The sequence below is a fragment of the Microtus ochrogaster genome, linkage group LG9 (genome assembly GCF_000317375.1).
Source record: "Microtus ochrogaster isolate Prairie Vole_2 linkage group LG9, MicOch1.0, whole genome shotgun sequence".
Lineage (NCBI taxonomy): Eukaryota > Metazoa > Chordata > Mammalia > Rodentia > Cricetidae > Microtus > Microtus ochrogaster.
This window is the reverse complement of record NC_022034.1, coordinates 5,428,032-5,447,770: the sequence shown is the minus strand read 5'-3', so window position 1 is coordinate 5,447,770 and position 19,739 is coordinate 5,428,032. Positions and strand designations below refer to the sequence as shown.

General features: G+C 42.3%; 1 protein-coding gene across 1 annotated transcript in view; it reads right to left on the bottom strand.

Annotated features, from left to right (window-relative positions):
* Fgfr1op (FGFR1 oncogene partner) overlaps positions 1–19,739 on the bottom strand; it is a 29,641-nt gene that overhangs the window by 8,390 nt on the left and 1,512 nt on the right. Inside the window, exons 3-11 of the mRNA XM_026787497.1 lie at positions 17,445–17,499; positions 16,919–17,007; positions 16,383–16,520; positions 15,528–15,608; positions 13,013–13,072; positions 5,677–5,903; positions 4,857–4,972; positions 2,849–2,917; positions 2,599–2,786 (exon numbers count right to left, since the gene is read on the bottom strand). Of these exons, the coding sequence (XP_026643298.1) occupies positions 2,599–2,786; positions 2,849–2,917; positions 4,857–4,972; positions 5,677–5,903; positions 13,013–13,072; positions 15,528–15,608; positions 16,383–16,520; positions 16,919–17,007; positions 17,445–17,499 (1,023 nt within the window). The remainder of the gene's footprint in view (positions 1–2,598; positions 2,787–2,848; positions 2,918–4,856; positions 4,973–5,676; positions 5,904–13,012; positions 13,073–15,527; positions 15,609–16,382; positions 16,521–16,918; positions 17,008–17,444; positions 17,500–19,739) is intronic.

The window sequence follows — 19,739 nt, the reverse complement described above, 5'->3', positions numbered from 1 at the left end:
CAGGGACAAGTTCCAGGTCCATCTCTTCATCTAGCCACCAAGGTTAAGGGGCTGCAACAGCTGAAGAGAAAGCAGGCAGTCTGCTAGAGTAGGAAGAGAGAAGGAAGAAAACAAACCACAATCTTGCTGGTTTGCAAGAGTCACTATACAAACAATGGCTGTGTCTCCAAGAAAAAAGCCCAACACAGACAAAAGAGGAAACTAAGTCAAGAAAGCAGGACAGCTGGGGCTGCAGCTTGAAACTGCAATGAGGAGTTATCAGACTCAAGATACTCACTGACTAGTGGGTTTCTACAGGAGGGACTCTGCCTCCCTGGTTACTACATGGATGTTATGAGATGAAAAGGGAACAGTTAGCAGAACAAATATTAAACTAGAGGCTGGCAAAACTTGCTCCAGGCAATGATTCTTCTTTCTTCACACTCACTCTTGATTCTGACCAGTATTAGCCAACGAGCTAAGAAAGAATGGTTTTTAAATTTTAAATAAACCTGAAAAAAAAAATAACAAATACCACAAAATATGTGCTGGAGACTACATGAACTTTCTACTTTATTGAATTTGTTATAATTTGCTACTCTTTTTTAAAAATAATTTTTATGATTTATTTAACTTTATGTGTATTGGTGTAAAGATGTCATATCCCCTGGAACAGGAGTTATAGACAGTTGTGAGCTGCACTGTGGTTGCTGGGAACCGAACTTGGGTTCTCTGGAAGAGCAGTCAGTGGTCTTAACCACTGAGTTATCTCTCCAGCCCACAGTTTACCACTCTTGCTTTAAGCAGGCAAAGTGCCTGTTTATAACATTCCACTTGCAAACTTTTGCTTCTCCCTTTACTACAACCATGTATATTTATGTAATGTACAGCATGTCTTAACATGTACAGTGTAAAATCACTAGCACTGTCAAGCTTATTAATGCACCAGGTCATGCGGTCAAGCATTTTTGCTTTAACTAAACTTTGTGCATTTAAGATCTACTGTATTAGAGAATTTCAAGTGTGCAATACAACTAACAGTGGTCATCATGCTGGGTTTTAAACTCTAGAAGGGCTATCCACCTAACACAGCCTCACCATGTAGGCTGGCCTCTGCTTCCCTAATGCTAAGATCAAAGGTCATGCCACATGACCAGCTCATCTGCCTACTCTTAATTATGGCATTTAAACTAAAACAGATTGTGTTCTAAATTGAGTTTTCACTGGAATGGTATTTACAGAATATCCAAGGATGACACAGTGGCTGACGGCCTAAGTGACACATGCAGACTCCAAAAGCTGCTGCTCTTCATCCTCTTCTCTGGGTCAGAACAGGGTGGGAGGGGCACATCACTGACATTATCCAAACTGCATGAGCCCATATTCCTCAGAGCACCTGCAATCTTGTCATGCACGCTGTCAACAAGAACAAGGCTCAAATGACTGCCGTAGCCCACTAAACAAGACTACTCCCTTCTAGTGAGTCTGGTGAAGTGCTGTACACCACCCCAAGTTCAACTCGAGGTACGCCTAAATGCCAGCAGCGGGGGAACGTCAGTCAGGACTGCCTTCACCAGAGGAGAGGTCTCTGCAGTTCTACCTTAGCAGCAGAGGAGGGAACCACACTTTCATCAGAGAAAAGAGCAGTGAAAAGGGAAAGCCCAAAGGCTTGCACTAGGTGAACCACCACAAAGTGAAACAAGATGTCAGAATGAAGGGGACAGAGCAGAACCTGAGGTGTCATGGTCAAGGGAGGGAGCAACAATTCTGAGGTGCAAGGGTAGAGAACTCCCTGCAGGTGTGATTGCAGCAGAAGCAGGGAAGGAAGGAGCATGGACCCACCTAGCCAGCCACCAGCCAGCAACCGGAAGGCATAGAGGAAGGGCCAGACTACTAGCAACTCAGCAGTTACCAATACTTCAGGGCACTGTGTGGGACAAGAATCCAGGCAGCTCAGAGGACATATATTCTTCGGCAAATGGGGAAGAAAGTAACACAAAAAGGATCTAGAATTTGATGCACCCCTGAGCTAGGCACTGTACCTATTGATGTATGTACACATGCTTAAATCCTATTTAGTCTTCAAGGCGAGGTAGATGGTACTGGACTCGCTCAACAGAGAAGAAAAGCACAGTTTACTCCAAGTCAGGGCCATAGTGAGGATCTTAATGTAAACCTATTCAGTCTTCACCTGGGTCCTGTGCTATATCCAGGGTGTTTGGTTAGAAACTTTGGGAGGACAGTCCTGCACATTCACAAAGTGCACAGAGGACACAGCTCTCTTTCCCCAGACTGCCTGACCAGCACCGCCCTTAGAACAGAGCACATCACATCCACATAGAAGACAGAGATGGCTGAGAGCCCAGCAGTACCGTGAGAGAGGAAGGTTCTCCGGGCCCCCGTTACACTGTCTGCAGTGAGTTCAGAACCCAGCTCTATGCACACTGACTATCTGCTCCAAATAACACAACAGCCACAGGTCCTCTCACAAGTCTGAGCCTTGCATCAGACTGACCCCCTGTGCTCTGGGTGCTTCACTCCCAGCACAGAGATCAGCTCTGTCGCCGCCACCAACTTCACCCACTCTCTCTGAAACCGTCTTTGTTATACAGCTCTGACTTGATCACCAGGTCTGGCCACAGCCTCTTCTGGAGGTCTTTCATAAAAATACAGGCTAGGGCATGTTCCTACTACAGTCTGAACGCTACAAGGCAAAGGATGGTCCAGGTTGTTGCTATGGCCATTTCCCAGCACAGGGCTGAACTCTGGATGCTGGGAGTGACGCTGAATGACAGCAGGAAGGCTCGCTGTGTAGACGTTAATCTGGAAGATGATTTCAACAATTGCACTAAAACTGAAACCTAGTTACCTAGTCCAAGTGATCCAATTTTCTCACTGACCAATTTCAGATCCTTCAGGACAGTGCTTCCTCTTTTACCTGCAGGCAGGAAAAAGGACTTGCGTGAATGGAACTCAGAGCGACATTCTCTAAGGCACGCCAAGCTTTCTCTCAGATGAGACATCTATATCCCTAAGAGTACAGAAAACCCTAGAATAGAACTATGGTCAACAGAGGACAGAATCATGTGCTATCATTCCTGGAGTATTTTTTTTTTTTTTTGGTAAAAAGCAAAGGATTCCTGTGTTATAGAGAGAAACCAGATTATATCATTCCTTATTAGAACATAACCACCAAAATAAAAACGTACACAAGCCCAGGGCTGTGAACTCCCGGTGGATCTACTTCAGGAAGTTCTGCTGATGCTCTGAACACGTACTGCTGGCTAAACACCAGCTGGCTATGATAGGGTGATGTCCATATATGCTCCTTAAATCCTCAGAAATATTGTCCCGGTGATGTAGGTGGGTCTTCTATCTATCTGTTGCTTTCATTGGTTAATTAATAAAGAAAACTGCCTTGGCCCTTTGTTAGGACAGAAAGTTAGGTAGGCGGAGTAGACAGAACAGAATGCTGGGAGAAAGAAGCAGATTCAGGCAGATGCAATAGCCCTCCTCTCCAAGATGGACACAGGTTAAGATCCTTCCCCGTAAGCCACGACCTCGTGGTGCTACACTCGTTAATAGAAATGGGTTAATCAAGATGTGAGAGTTAGCCAGTAAGAGGCTAGAGCTAATGCGCCAGGCAGTGTTTAAAAGAATACAGTTTCCATGTAATTATTTTGGGTAAAGCTAGCCGGTGGCCGGGAGCCCTCCCAGGTGGCGGGAAGTGGCCTGCTGCTCCTTCTACATCCCTGGGTGGGGATAGGCTCGGTTGGGACGGGACAGGACAGCACAGTTTAAGTAGCTTGCTACCCTCCGCCTGGCTTGCAATCTCTCTTCTTTGTGCATACAAAGAGTCTAACACAAGCCCCGATGATAGAGTGATTATGACGATGGCTCTATCATAGAACTTCTTTAAACACTAAGTTATTCTATGGGTCCATGAGACACGACCTACAAGTTACAAATGTCCTGTCTCTAAACAGCACAGCACCTAACACCCATCCTAGGCTGACAATGTTCCAATCAAAACTCTTCTGGAGATGCCTCACCTATGAGCCATCCCAGTCCAGCAGCATGCTGGGGACATGTTACCTTCCCTAGTGACCAGTATGTTGATAAAACAGAGGCACAGGCATACTGCAGCCACAGAAAAGTCAAACCAAATTTTGATGTATATCACTTCAGTATAAAATCTTAAAATTATATATGTATACTATTCATAGTCTAAACCATTTAAAAGGTCAGTTTCCTAAAGATATTTCAATAGTATAGCAAAGGAGAATACAAAATGGTGGAGAACACTGACTACATTAAGAAATGAAGAGAACAGCACACTATTGTATATCTTATTAAAATATTGTGTATCTTATTAAAATACTGTATATCTTATTAAAATTAGGATTTTCTACAATCAACCCACACTAATCCTATTACATGTAATGGCCAGATTTTTTTGTCACCCTGACATAAGCTCGTCATCTAGGAAGACTAAACAGTCAACTGAGGGATTGCCTCTGTCAGACTAGCCTGTAGCGTAAGGCTGTGGGACATTTTCTTGATTAATGGTTGATGTAGCAGGGCCCAGTTCCCTGTGAGCGGTGCCACACCTGGGCAGATGGGACTAGGTTATATCAAAAAGCAAGCTGAGTAAGCCCTGGGGAGTAAGCCAGTAAGCAGTGTTCCTCCACGGCTTGGCCTGTCTCAGTTCCTGCCGAGTCCCCTTTGTGAAGAACTACGAGTGTAAGCTGAAATAACCCCATTTTCCTCAACTGACTTTTGGTCATGGTATATTATCACAGCAATGCACACCATGCTTATCTGGAAATAACAAAACAAACAACAACAACAACAAACCTGGAGTATCAAATACTCACTCTCAGCGGCATCTGTTAATGAAGGGGCACCTGCCAGGGAGCTCAGACCGCTCCTTAAGGGGGGTATGTCAGAAAGTGAGGCCAGACTCCCCACTTGCTTCCTAGGTTCACTTCTCCTAACAGGAAGCAATCGACAGTTAAATGACAATTTTAGACCTTTTCACTGTAGTCTTAGTCTGTAAACATAAACAAGCAATGTAAAGCACTTATATATTCATGTAGTGGCTGGAAATGAAGATTTCACAGATCAGCCATAAAGCATACCTATGGGACAATACAGAATACAGACATCTGTGATCCAACACAGAAGCATTACCTCTCCAGCACACACACTGCTTGGAAGCTGCAGAGTCCTCTGACTTTGAGGGGCTTTTCATCAACTTTATGCATTCCAGTCAGTTTGCTCCTAACTTCCCAGGCACTGCCATCAGGGCCTACACTGGCCACCCTCTCCATTCTGTTGATAACTCCTCCCTGGAGTCCACCACAAGGCATCACTCCAGGAATGCTCTGTTACATTATTCTAACTCTGGGTGTTTCCTTACACTAACATGCACACACACTAGCAAGCACACATGCACAAACTGAAACCCTGAAGCAGATCCTATCACATGGTGGGCACCTGATAATAGGCTCATCTGGTGAAAACGGTTCATACCTGATGCCTTCAATAATCCTGGCATTATAACATACTAAGTTTCACTGACACAAAATCAGATTTCTGGATTCAATAATTATATAGTTATCAGATCATTAGTTTCAAAATATAGAAATTTTGTTTTTAAACCATAAGTCAGATGATCCGAAGAAGTTTACTCACCAACCGTATGTTTTTTCTGGCTTGGGAATGGGATCATCAAAGAAAGAATCCCCTTCTGCATCATCTTCATCTGGACAAGGAGCACTTCTGTCTTTGGCGTCTAGAGTACTGCTGCTCAGGAAGGATGCGATTCTTGTCTCGTGGGCCAGCGAGTGCAGGCTGCTCCTGCTCTTTGGCTCTGACAAGGAGACACTGGTCTCACTCTGACTGGTCTCACTGCTGGTCTTCTAAAAAAGGGAGGGACAGGTCTCTGTGGTGATAAACTTCTAAGATATGATAAACAATAGCCACCGCAGCGGTGTGTGTGCGCACGTGTGTCTGTGTGTGGGTGTGTATCTGAGCACCAGGAACGGCAGTGTAGTCCTATGCTTTCCCACTTTATCCCTGGGCTTCCTGACATGGGCAACTTTCCAATGACAAAATGTTAAAGCAGACGTTCACACTGTTTCTTCTAACTGAAAACACTTTACTGTGCCTACCCAGGTGCTCAGCAATGCTCCCATTTATAAACAGCGTCCTCTTTCCATCCTATGTCACTGCTGCATAAAATATCTTAACACATTTCAACTTCAAACCAGGAGAGAGCACTAAAGTTATGACTATGTCATAAAAATCACCTAAACTGCACTATTCGTCAAGAGAGAGCAGTTTTCTACCCAGCACCAATGAGAGCCTCAAGGGGAAATGCGCAGCCTTCGAATGCTCACGTTTCCAACAAGCAGATGCTGACTATAACAGTGACCTTAATTCAGGCTTGCTGGGCTACTTATTAACCTGTACTTCCTGTAATATCCACAAGCAGGCACATACATCCTCTATGTATCTTCAGCCAAGGCTAGCAGGAACTATCTCAGTGGCTGGTTTACTTTGACCACCACAGTACAGTTTTAGTCTATACCTGGTCTGGTCTTTTTTTCCCCCACTTTTTTGGAGACAGGGTTTCTCTGTGTAGCTCTGGCTGTCCTGAACTCACTCTGTAGACCAGGCTGGCCTCGAACTCACAGAGATCCACCTGCCTCTGCCTCCCTGAGTGCTGGGATTAAAGGTGTGTGTCACTATTGCCTGGTTTTATCTATTTCAATAACAAAAATAATGCCAGTGTAACAGCAGTGGCTAACAATTGTGGAGAATATGCAAATGCTTCAAGTGTTGTGCCTCACTCAATCTTTAGACCACGCATATAAGATGTGCTATCTGTACGGATTCTAAAAAGGAACACAAAGGCAATTTATGTAACTTGTTAAGACCCCAGGTCAGTTAAATAGTAAAATGAGGATCAGATTAGCTCTCCCTTTTTGAGACAAGGACTCATACAACACAGGTGGCTTTGAAGTTGCTGTACAGCTGAGGATGACCTTGAGCCGATTTCCTTGCCTCTTGCCTCCCAGTGGCTGGGATTACAGGAGTTTGCCACCACATCCAGCCAAGGTTAGTTCTTAATACTAGGGTTATACCATTAGGTAGAGTTATATGAAACTGCATTTGGTGTGGATTGAAAGGATGAGGGAGAGGGACTTGATCGGGGGAGGGGGAGGGAAATGGGAGGCGGCGGCGGGGAGGAGGCAGAAATCCTTAATTAATAAATAAATAAATAAATAAATAAATAAATAAAAGGACAATTTCCAAAGGGCTGACCTTATATATGCTACAGAGTGTATTATCATAAAGACCCCTGTGCTGCTCCAGAAAAAGCAGTCACCTAAAATAAGGAATCTGGAAAGTGCCTGTCCTGGGTCATTAAATGTGATCTTAGGGAATGCTTTCAGACATGAACTTCGTCAAGAATTAAATTAGTCAGTATGTATACGGTAAGTTACAATCAGGCTGGGACAGAGCAGATTAACAGCAAGGTAAGAAGCTGGGCGATGCAGAAGTGGAGCAGACTAACACAAAAGCACTACATAGGGGTTGGTCTATTTCCCACACGCACACAGCATAGCATGTCTGAGGATTCCCACGGGTGTTTGTAGACTTAATAAGGCTTTGGTTAGTTGCTAGAGGCAAGACATGATGCAGCTATTAGCAGTGATAAAGCTAACTGCTGGGGAACTGAACAGTACAGGAAACTTCCAAGGAGGTACTTTAAGAACTTCCTCACTACTTTCTTCAAGCTGTCCTGGTGTTGTGAAATACAGAAGTATAGTATGTTTACATATACTTACATCAGATTCAGGTCAGTTTCCATTTCTGATTTAAACATGTTTTAATAACTGATTTTTCAGAGGCATTACAAATAAACACCCTCAAGTCTTACGATATTTAAACACATTCACTGAGGTTGAGGTGGTGACCCCTGCCTTCAGAACTTGCTGAGAAAGTTTTAACAGGGCCAGGGCAGAGTGAGACAAACACAAAGCAATATCTCAGGCAGGTCAGTGACCGCAGGCCACGCTGTCCTCCTGGAGCTCACATCACCAGCTCAAGTACACACAGACACAGGACCCTGAAGAGCTTGGGGACTAGTGCTTGTCCATGATTGCTGTCTGGCTGGCTTCAGTGGCATTCTTACTAGTGATGCAAGGTCCAGTTCTATACGTTTCATGGAGGACATTATGGTATGACATAATGTATTTTTAAAATAACAGAATATTTATTTTATTCTAAACACAGTTGTATCTATGAAGCTAAAACCTTTCAAATCATCCGGCTCTGCAATGGTGCTCAAAATCAACTCCTACACCACCCAGGAGGGCGTCGACAGACACAGAGCAGACTGCCAGAGGGATATGGGAAAGACCATCTCCCAGGCTTGCCTAACACCAACAGAAGCCAAGAGAGACGCCTTTCCTTCTGCCCTGCCTGAAGACTGGGGAACAGGTGCCATGTTTCAAGCTCCCAGCACATACTCTGGTACAGAGCTGAGGAAAGTCACAGACGTCTGTAATACGACACTTAGCCTTCGTCATTTTATAAAAATGCAAAGACTTACTGAACAGCACTGCATCAGCCATTCCCTTCGATGGAGCTGTATGGTAAATTATGATAAAAGTTTTTCAAAATTTAGTATAGATTAATTTTTCCAGTAAAACACATAATAAAAAATTCAATCATTTAAAAAATTAATTTAAACAAGTAATAGAAAATTAAATTCAGAGAAAAGTTTCACAATGGAAAATACTGTCTAGTAGCCAAAAATAGAATTATTGCTACAATGTCTTTTTTTTCACATATTTATTAAGTATATAGTGTTCTGCCTGCATGCATACCTGCAGACCAGAAGAGGGCACCAGATCTCATTACAGATGGTTGTGGGCTACCATGTGGTTGCTGGGAATTGAACTCAGGACCTTTGGAAGAGCAGGCAGTGCTCTTAACCACTGAGCCATCTTTCCAGCCCTTGTTACAATGTTTAGGAACCTAAAAAAGGGCTTAGGTGTGGCTCTAAGGTAAGAGGACTTGGCCAGCACAAAGGTCTCAATTCTCAGTACTGAGGGGAAAAGGATAATATAATTTATGTTTCCAAAATGAAACCTTAATGCGCACTGTTCCTAAGGAGACAAAGTGTGCCAGCATTGAAAACACCTCAAATATTTATCTGCAATATTCCCTTTCCACACCTGGCCTCCCTCACCCTCTGCCAAAGGCAGCTTTGGATTGATGACTGACTTAGGAAGTTTACTTTTAGGACTTCTAATATTTACTAACAAAGTATTGAAAAAATTTATTACTATTAAAATGGGCACTGTACTTATAAGGTTTAATTTGTTCCCCTAAAGACTGTAGAACTCTAGAAGCCCACAACGAAATCTTTAAATCTTTAAACACCTCCAGTGTTACAGAATACTATGTTAAGACGTCTTACATTTGTTTATGCTGTGGAAGATTTAATGATACAAAGATGTGCTGCAGTCTTTTCTGTTGCATTTGTCCAACTCTGTGAAGCAGTGTTACTTTGCCTGTCTAAAACACCTGATGGTCTAATAAAGAGCTGAACAGCCAATACTGAGGGAGGAGAAAGGATAGGCTAGGCGGGGTTGGGAGGCAGAGAGAGTAAATAGAAGGAGAAGGCACAAGAGAGATCAAGGAACGCAAAAGAAGGGGCCAGCCAGCCGGTCAGTCAGTGACAGTCAGTGACAGTCAGGTTACAGAAGTAAGAAAAGGAAAAAAGACCCAGAAGCAAAAGATAGATGGGATAATTTAAGAAAAGTCGGTTAGAAATAAGCCAAGCTAAGGACAGGCATTTATAACAAGCAATAAGACTCCATGTGTGACTTCTTTGGAAGGTGGGTAGTGGGTCCCCAAAAGTCAAAAGAGTAAAACAGTCAACAACACTCCAGTCCTCCTAGAGAAACATTCTTCCCACCAGGAGCTACTAAGTCTTACACTCAGCAGAACCATGGCCTTCTGGAGCTACAAGACAGAAAGGCTGGCCCCTGCAAAGGTGTCTCAAGCTTGTTCCCTCAGCCCTCTCGTCCCTAGCAGCTCAGACTCATAGGAGGACCAGGGTGAAGAGGTCAAGTTCAGTGCCAGTTTCCAACTATCTATCTACCATTCCCCCAGCATCATGTTGGGGAATGAATGAGGAGATAGAGTCACACTCAGTATAGAAAATCCTGAGGGGGTAGCCAGACACAAACAAACATAGCCTGAAAGACATACACAATGTGATTGTGACCAATGTTCAAAGTCAACGTAAAGTTGAATTTATTCAAGAATTCTGAAAAGGAACAAACTACTTCTGAAATGTATTATTAAGATTTGAAAGCAAAAGTGCCTCCATCTGCATTGCCCTGGAAACTAGTGAGGACAGCTTCTCATACAACATTAGTGCATGACACAAAACACTGCATCCTAGAACTGGAGGTGCTTCAGCAGGAAAGGGGCTGCACAGAAAATCTGAGGCCTTAAAGTTCTACCCCACCCCAGTGTGGTCAGAGAGTAAACAAAACCATCTTGGTTTGCTTTTCCAGTCAAATGGTAAAGACCCAGCAAGCAGAGCTTCTGCCAAGTCTGCTAATGATTACTTCCTGCTGAGTCTCTGAGAGAGGGTCTCACTCTATAGTTCAGGCTGACCTGGAACTCACCACATAAGCCTAGACTGACTCTGAACTATCAATCCTCCTTCCTTTACTTTCAAGTGCTAAGAAACAGGCACCTAGCTGTTCAGTTTTTTACATTTATTATATTAAGAACCATTTTTATTAATTCTTTTGAAAATTTCATATAATGTATTTTGAACATATTCAACCCCTCTCCTCCCTTCCCATTTAAATGAGTTTCTTTCTCCCGCAAGAGCCTACATGGGGTCCAGTTTATGTTGTCCAACTAGTCTTAGAAGTAGGGTTTCCTGATATTAATTTCTCAGACAACTGACATACTGTTTGTCAAACAAAATGGTAATACAAAGATATAATCACAGGCACTGCTTTGAAACTGTGAGTAGATGGCTTTAAGGCTCGGTCTTTTTTGGCCAGTAAGCTGTCTCAGCAAGCAAGCACCTGCCCCTAGCCTGCTCCCAGGACCCATATGATGGAAGAAGGGCCCAATCAAGTTGTTCTCTGACTTCATGTGTAATGTCGTACATGTTCAACTACACAAATACACATAATATTCTTACATGTAAAAAAATCTAATTCATTAAAGAATTCCTCATTTAATTTTTACTCTCTGTATTCTGAATCTATCCATTCTATTGTTTAAAACAAAAACAAAACTTTTTTACCGAAGTTATTACTTGACGACCTTACAAGCATCAGCTATACTTACACATGTATGTACACAAGCACACATATATTTAAATTATCTGCTCTTTATTTCTTGAGACAGGACTCAGTACTGTAGCCCTAATGGCCATGCTTCTGTCTCCAGAGGGCTGAGATTACAGAAGTACATGGTCACACTGCGATTACATACAGATAATTCAGAAGTGTACTCCTAGTATTAAAAAGAGCTTTGAGCCTCTGAATGAACAGCTGCCCACAGCCTGCCTCACAGTTCCAGAGCTCAATGGGAAACAGTACCCTAGGCTTTCTTGCTTTAGCTCGACTCCTGAATCACACACTTGCATGCACACTTTGTGCCTATTAAAGCATGGATGAGGTTCCTGCAGTTGCATATGACTTGGGAAATGGCACTCACCCACCACTGGCATTTTGGTGGGCATAACCCCAACCACTACATGCAACTAGGTATCCTGATTAAGCTATTAAGAATGTTCTGGAAACTGAAAACTTACTGCATGCAGAGGGCAAAGCAAAAAGGCAGAGGAAGGGAGTGAAAGGATTATCTATCTAAGGCTGGAAAAGGCAATGCTGAGATCCATACCGATTACAAAAGCAGTTCAGAAATAAGGTCAGAGAAGAAAAGGGAAAAGGGATTTCAAAGTGACTGAAGAGACATTCTGGACTCAAGAAGCACAATAACGAAACAAGCCCACTAGACTCTCAGTTCCCCTCAAGTTAGAAAACACTTGAAGGCTAAAGTCTGGCCCCACCACGGCTATGTCACACGACACAGAGGGAAACCACGTCTCTCAGTATGCACTGGTTTTATACACTTATTTACTCAAAATGTTTTAAGTTAAAGACCTAAGAACTACTAAGGTTATAAAAACTCAGTACTGTAAAACATGCATCGAACTTAAATATTCAAAAAAGCCAATTCAATGAATCTTAAAAATACAAACCAAAGTTAATATCCTTAGACAGTCTCAAGGTATCCTGCCTCTCCAGTTAGACTGTGAGTTCAAACAGTCACTTTCACTATGCAAACGTTCCAAAAGTACTTACCGGACAATGGAACATCTTTTCATTGAACAATGAATAGAAAAGAGTTTTGCCTTTGGAATCACTACAAGGAATCACTACAACTAAAAAGCCAGTTAACAGAGAAAATCTTATAAAAAGGGTTTTCTTTTAGAAGTTTTAACTTAGGACAATGTCTGTGCATCAGACTCCTCACAGGATGGATGGACCTCTGAGAACGAAAATTAAATCACTGTGCCTCATTCCAATACACGCTTTTCACCTGGCTGAAACAGATTGTTTTGGTTTTATGGAGTGTGCTTTCCCACACACTTTTGCACCTTGTTTCTTGTTTTCATTACTGAGGACTGAACCCGGCCTCAGCGTATGCTAGTCCAGTGCTCCACCACTCGACTATGTCCCCAGCCTATTCACTGATGGTTTAGACACGATCACACTGAATTGCCTGGGCTGGCCTTCAAGTGCAGTCCTCCTTCACCCTCTCAAGGAGCTCAGACAGGCCTGTGCGACTAGGTCTGGTCTCACGTCTGTTAACATGACAGTAACGTTTAAAAAGAAAGCTTAGAACCCAGGCTAGCAGGAGGCCCGTCTACGCACAGGCTGCTTTTCTCTTCTGCTCTCATGCATGTTACCTTGTCACCAGACTTCTGCCCGCTTGTCTTCTTCTTACCTTGTCCTTTATACCTTGGTATCTGAGCATGAGAATAAAATGACATTTTACCATAAAATATATATCTTTAAAAATAAACTAACTCATTAGCAAACTAATAAAGATTCCTATTAGACAGTATCTGTAAATGGACAAGCTAACACATTCCTCTCCAAAGCCGGCTGCTTTTGAAGGCATGTTTCCAACAGGTCAGCTTCCTTCCGTGTGTGCAGCCTGTCTCCTTCCACACTGCACTCAATTCCCTTGCACACTGGCCTGGAATCCCAAGCAGCTTGCCGAGGGCTTGTCTAGCTTGACTTGACCTTCCTCGGGAGCACACAAAGCTGGTTCCTAAATGCTGAGTCTAATCCTTAGCTACAACTTCCTAGTGTCCCTCACACTTACACCCTCACCCTGCTGGCTCACAAAGTGGATGAGGACTCAACAAGGAGAGCCGGGAGAGCTTAGGTGTATAATGAACTGACAAAGAGATAAAGCGAGGATGTATTGTAAACAGATCCCAGGCCCCACCAGCTAGCAAGGATCTCAGGTATTTCACAAAGGGCTACTCCAACCCCAGCTCGGGACGCAGGACTCCACTGAAATGAAAGGTGGCAGACATGTAATACCCCAAGCCCAGGAGACACAGGCCATTCCACACTAGCCTATGAGACTGTTCTTCTCTAAGAATTCACAGCAACATTTCTTAAGACTGAAACACTCAGTGTCATCATCACAATGCTAGAATAGAACATGCAGTAACAGATTTTATTATGGTTTCTCTTGAGGATATACCTTACATGGAATGTCAGTACCACTGCTAAAAATAATCTATGAGGAAGTGAATTTTCCAAGCAGCTCAATGCCTCAAGTATTGATAAGTATATTAATAATACTGGTTTGTTTTCTTTTTTAATAATTTAATTTTATTTTATGTGCATTGGTGTGAGGGTGTCAGATCCCAGGGAACTGGAGTTATATTATAGACAGCAGTGAGCTGCCATGTGGGTGCTGAGAATTGAACCTGGGTCCTCTGAAGAGCAGCCAGTGCTCTTAACCACTGAGTCATCCCTGCAGACCCTATGTGTTTTTTCTAACGTCAGACATTTTCATGGAATACATTTTTCCACAGGCTTTTCCCTCATCATCTGACGGCATCTGTCAAATGTACTCATGGCCTGCTCTGTCATCAGGGCTATAGCCTTCCATTAGCATCAAGAGAAGAAAAATGTTTTAAATGCTCCTCATCTGAAAAGGCCTGGCCATCTCAGAGAGCCACACTAGCAGAATAACCCTGCTCGCTAGAAACATCAAATTTCTTTGGCTTTCAAAGCTTTAAAAGGAACAAATCATCAAAGAACAAGCCACAAATAGCAGTGTCCTCTGCCTAGACACTTAACAAAGTACTCAGGAGTATAGTCACATGATTTAAGATATACGGTTTATCTATAAATTCATGTTCCACCCTGAAACCACATGAAGTCTTGTGTTTGGATGGACTCGATGCCGTCTTTCTATCCCGATGGAAGAGTCACAGAGTGCAATGCTGAACTCTGATGAACTGCAGCACTAGCCGACCCACCCTCCCAAAAATCCTGATTATGTTGAAATCCCAGTCCCTAAGGTAATGACTGTACTAAGTGGGGCCCTTGGAGAGTAATTAAGTCAAAAGAAGGAGCACTGTGCATGGGCTTAAGGACTTCACTGCGCTCTCCTCCCTTCCCACTACACAAGGATCCAGAAGGTAGCAGGACACCGGACACCACAGCTGCCCCTGCCTCCCTCTGTGAGAACTCAGTGCCTGCTGTTCATAAGCAGTCAGGAGTGTTTTATGACAGCAGTTTGGATAGACTAAGATAGGACCCAACCCCATTATTTCACAGGAGAAACTAGAACCAATCAGGATGTCCTCTAACCAGCCATGGGACACCATCACTTTTTCATTCAATCTTCTACTATTAAATATATTCAAATGTTCAACTCAATGTTTTTCTTTTTCATGTAACGTTCCTGAAATCAGGTCTTATGTTTAATACCAAGTGTGCACGATACACGCGCGTGCACACACACACATACACACAACCATAGTACACTTTCCTATAAATCTTGCCAAAAATAGTTCTTTAGTATTTAAGTACTACCATGATTCCAAATCTGGTCATCTAAAAGCTTGCAAAACTCAACTACAGCCTTTTATATTCTGGAACCTCATGCTCTCCAGCTCAGAGTTTATGCAAAGTAGGGAAAGTCTTCTTACTAATGCAATATAAAAATATTCCAAGTATCAATGTTCTCTAATATACAAAGCGCAAAATATTACCAATGACACAAAAGAAGTAACTTTTAAAAAGTACTTGATCAAAAGAGGGAATTATCTTTAAGAAACTTTAAATGACTTGTTACAAAAGAAAATTTATAGGTAATAGGTAAGAAGAATGAGCAGAGCCCTGGGTGTCTACCACAGCGCCCGCCAGCTTCTCTGTCCAGCATAGACTCACCTTACTTGGGGTGGAGTTGGCACTTGTTTTTCCTTCAGGTGACTTTGAAGGAGGATGTCCATCGGACAGATCCAATGCACCCTAAAAAAAAATCAGTTTGAACTGAAAATAAAACGTGATTATGCCAATGGTACCTCAATATTATTTTAGCATTTAAGAACACTATGTTGACATTTCTTCACAAACACCTTGACGAACTTTCTTCTAATTAGAATACACATTTAGCACCCAGATTCAAATTACCTGCAAAGTATTAGCCACCTGCAGGGTGGGTGCCCAGTCCATCTTTTCATCACGACTTCTGGCGGCCCATCCCCTTCTTTCTCAACTAACAATGGCTGGGATCCTCAAAGGTCCATTTTTTCTTTCCTGCTTGGATTAGCATCCCTGTTTCATTTTATGTCAGCCAAAAACAATCCAATTACCCATGAACCCCTACCCAGGGCTGGTGACATGAGTAATCTGACCAATGGCAGACCAGTCTTCCACAAGGAATTAACAATAAATGAACAACTCTCAGGGCAATGCTTTCCATGTTGAATGCCATCTTTACTATCCCATTGCCTCATTTTATAAACGAGGCCACCGAGAGGCAATGTAACATGGCCAAGGCCAACAGCTGGTCAGTGAGAAGTGATGATTTGTTTCTAGTCTGGCCCCTGAACGTAACATTTTGAGGACCAACAGCCAAAATAGGCACACAATTGTATCTGCATATTATAATGTTCATTAAACTATGTATATACCATCTCAGCAAATTATGTTTTGTTTTAAAGAACAGCTTCTTTTCATGCAAACATCAATTTATCATGCATGGACTAATCTTCATGACTTAGGGAAAGGGCAGGTACTTACTTCCCCACTGGTAGGTCCTTTCTCTTTCTGTTGGCAGCGTCTAATCACTTCTAATAATAAGGGTCCACCCACGGTACCTTCTGCTTCAATGATTCCTAAATCTCGGGCTAAGTTCTCCCGACCTTCAAGACCTTGAAGCTAGAAAAGAAGTAAGATTCAGGTGCAGAAAATATAGCGGAAGCAGTCAGGTGGGAAAGGGAGCATTTTAGGAATTTAAAGACATCTCTAAATTCAAAGAGGCTGTGCAGCAAATGAAGTCTGGCCGTTTTGTAGAGCAGCTGTGTCTAAGGCCTCTCCTGACAGCTGTTGGATGACATCTTAGAATCAACCTACAGGAGCATTCCTTTCTTACTTATCAGCTTCAAGTTACACAAAGCAACTCAGATGGCTTCTAGAAAAACAATAAAACAATCTAACAAACAAACAAAAAAATAACCTAAATGTAAGCAACCATGAAGTGTGAGACTCACTGACTTTCAACTTAGTATTCCCTCCGCAGAGATTTCACAGGATAGATGTAAAACCACTTTTCTTACTGTGCTAGTTTCAGGATGGAAAACAGCCAAGGTGAAGTCAAGGTTAAAAAACTGAAGAAATTCTGCCACGAGACTAGCCACTAAACGACCTGTGGAGACCAAGAGAAAGACTCGTGAACAAAGTCTGAAGGACTCCATCTTCTCTGTGACCTGAAGCATTCCACGGGAAGGTTGAAGTTTCTAAGTTCTCTACAGTCACACATTTCTTCTCAGAATAATTCACTGAAGTACAAAAATCCTGATCTTCCCAGTTTTGTTTTGTTTTTTTTTTCTCCCATTTAGGATCATCAATCTGTAACTTTAAGGCAATGTAATATTTGAAAAGTAGATTTCAGTGTTTCACCTTCTATATACTAAGTGGTATATGTACATGGTGGTATATTCCTATGGAAAGTCAGCTTCGGGCAGAAGGTCACTGATGGTTAGAGGCCGGCATGGGTCACAGAGGGAGACTATTTTTCTTCCAAATATCGGCAGAATTTTAAAACTCAGAGGCAGGTAAACACACATAACAATAACATCTTACCGTCTTTTGTATTTAAAAACTTTTTCAAGCTCTCATTGACCAAAGGAGTTTTGTTCTGTTAAAAAAATAAAAGAAATATTTTAAGTGTTCTATGTTTACCCTAAAATAACTAAAAAGCATACATTGAAGCTCTCTTTTCCCCATAGCAAAAGTTTCCTATTAGCTAGTAAGCAAACGAGAAGTAGAAAGTCCACCCTCGAGAGTGGAGGGGAGGCCAGGCTGAGTGCCAGCAGCTGTGCTTAGTTATTTTGGCAACAATATAAAGAATCTATACATTGCCATTCACAGAAATCATGGTTTAGGAGATCCATTTTACAACTGTACTTATGGTAATACTTGCTTTATGCTATTTAATAACTTTTCAAGTTGATAAAACCAAACCGTACATGCAGACAGTTATTTCCAAGCTTTTAAACCATTTTTCATATTGCTGGAGATTAGATAAAAGACCTGGTACAAGACAGGCAAGCACTCTACCCTTGACTATACTGCCAGCCTTCAACATAACTGCTTTTGAAATAGTTTGTCTACAAATATTTCTGTGGTATAACTTTAACTCTTTATTTCAATATGATAAATTTAAAATGTATCATCTTATATATCTACCACTTGCAACATATACATTTGTAAATCCAAATTAATCAGTAGTAAATGAGATGACTTTGTGGTCATAGGCCAACTTAGTTTTTTTTTTATTACAGATCTGACAAATGTAGTAAAAACATTTCTTACAAATTAAGCGAGCCTGTGGTGACTGTTCAGAGCGAGGCTAATGTAGACATGATGGACTTCCTTAAGGAGCCTCACATCTTGCTGATGGAGAAAAAAGGGCACCAATACTTTGGAAAACAGTTTAGAGGGTTGTTTTTTAGGTTAACATTCTCCTCAGCATGTGGCTAGTCACTCTATTCTTGGGTATTTCTCAAGATAACCCAGACCCCAGCAAAGACCTGGACATGACCGTTCACAGCAGCTGCATCTACAAGCAAAAAACAGAACCCGAAGATGGTGTCAAAGGGTAGAAGGCTACACAAATTATGAGTATCCACTCAGTGACTAATGGAATGACCTACAATTCCTGAATCAGTATTAAATGGAGTGATAAATACACTACTGCATTATGCTGAATAAAAGATCCCAGACAAAAACGTACATAGAGTCCTTCTACATGGTCCCATTAATGTGGCTTTGAACATGGTTATGAGGTTGAGGAAGGCAGCTGATAAAGACATAAGTTTAAGGGATTGTAGCTCCATTCTCTTTCTTGGCTATTCAGTTCACATCCTGTAAATGTTTATCAAATCTGACATTTTAAAGTGTGAGTTTACAGGAACAATTATACCCCGTTAAAATGAAAGCAGGAGAAAAACCACACAAGTCCATGGTTTAGAGAATTCATGACACTTACTGAACTCAACTGGTGAAAGAAAATGGAAAAACAAAATCAGGTATGTTCTACAACAGTGAAGACAGACTGGAGAGCAATGATGAGGGGCACAGAGCGAAGAGTAGGAAGGACCACTCTGGAAAAGCTTAACTCAGCCCAAGGAAGGCAGGCGGCAGAGCATCCCATCCCTCAGACACTGCCAGGAGCCTGGAGAATGGGGAATGTCAGTCTCCTAGGCAATCCGGAGTACAGGTCTGCAGCTCAGGAGGGGAGAAGAAAGTTACTAGTGGTGTCAAGGTCACCATGGGAGCTGCGGGAGGACTAAGAGACAGGATGTCAACACTGAAATGGGCTGCAGAGAGAAGAGATCTTGCTAAAGAAACCGAAGAGTGGGCAAAAGAAAAACAGAATAAAAAAAGGACCCCAAATTCAAGAGTTCAGAAAAAGGAAAGAGGAATTAATGTCAGATGCTGCAATGATCAGGTAGCAGGAAAGAACTAAAGTTTACACAGCAGGAGGAGTCTTTTTGACTATAGCAAGAGCGATTTCTCAGGGATAGTGGTAGTATATTTACATTTTTAATGGTGTTTAAAAAACATGAGATATATTCTTTCAAAACTCAGTGGTTAAAGAAATGGGAAAAAATGAGTAAAAGAAAACTATTTTAAGGGCAATTTAACATTCTTATGCTCAAAAGAGCCAGGAGAAAAGATGGCAAAGACATAGTGACTGACTAAGGAGATGAGAGTACATGAAAGACAAAACCAGACCGATTAAATTCAGAGAGACAGAACCTTTTCTCCTAAAACATGACAGCTGGGGTCAGACACACGGACACGGGGGACCTCCCCTGGACTACAGATGAAGACAGCAGCTGGGGTCAGACACACGGACACGGGTGACCTCCC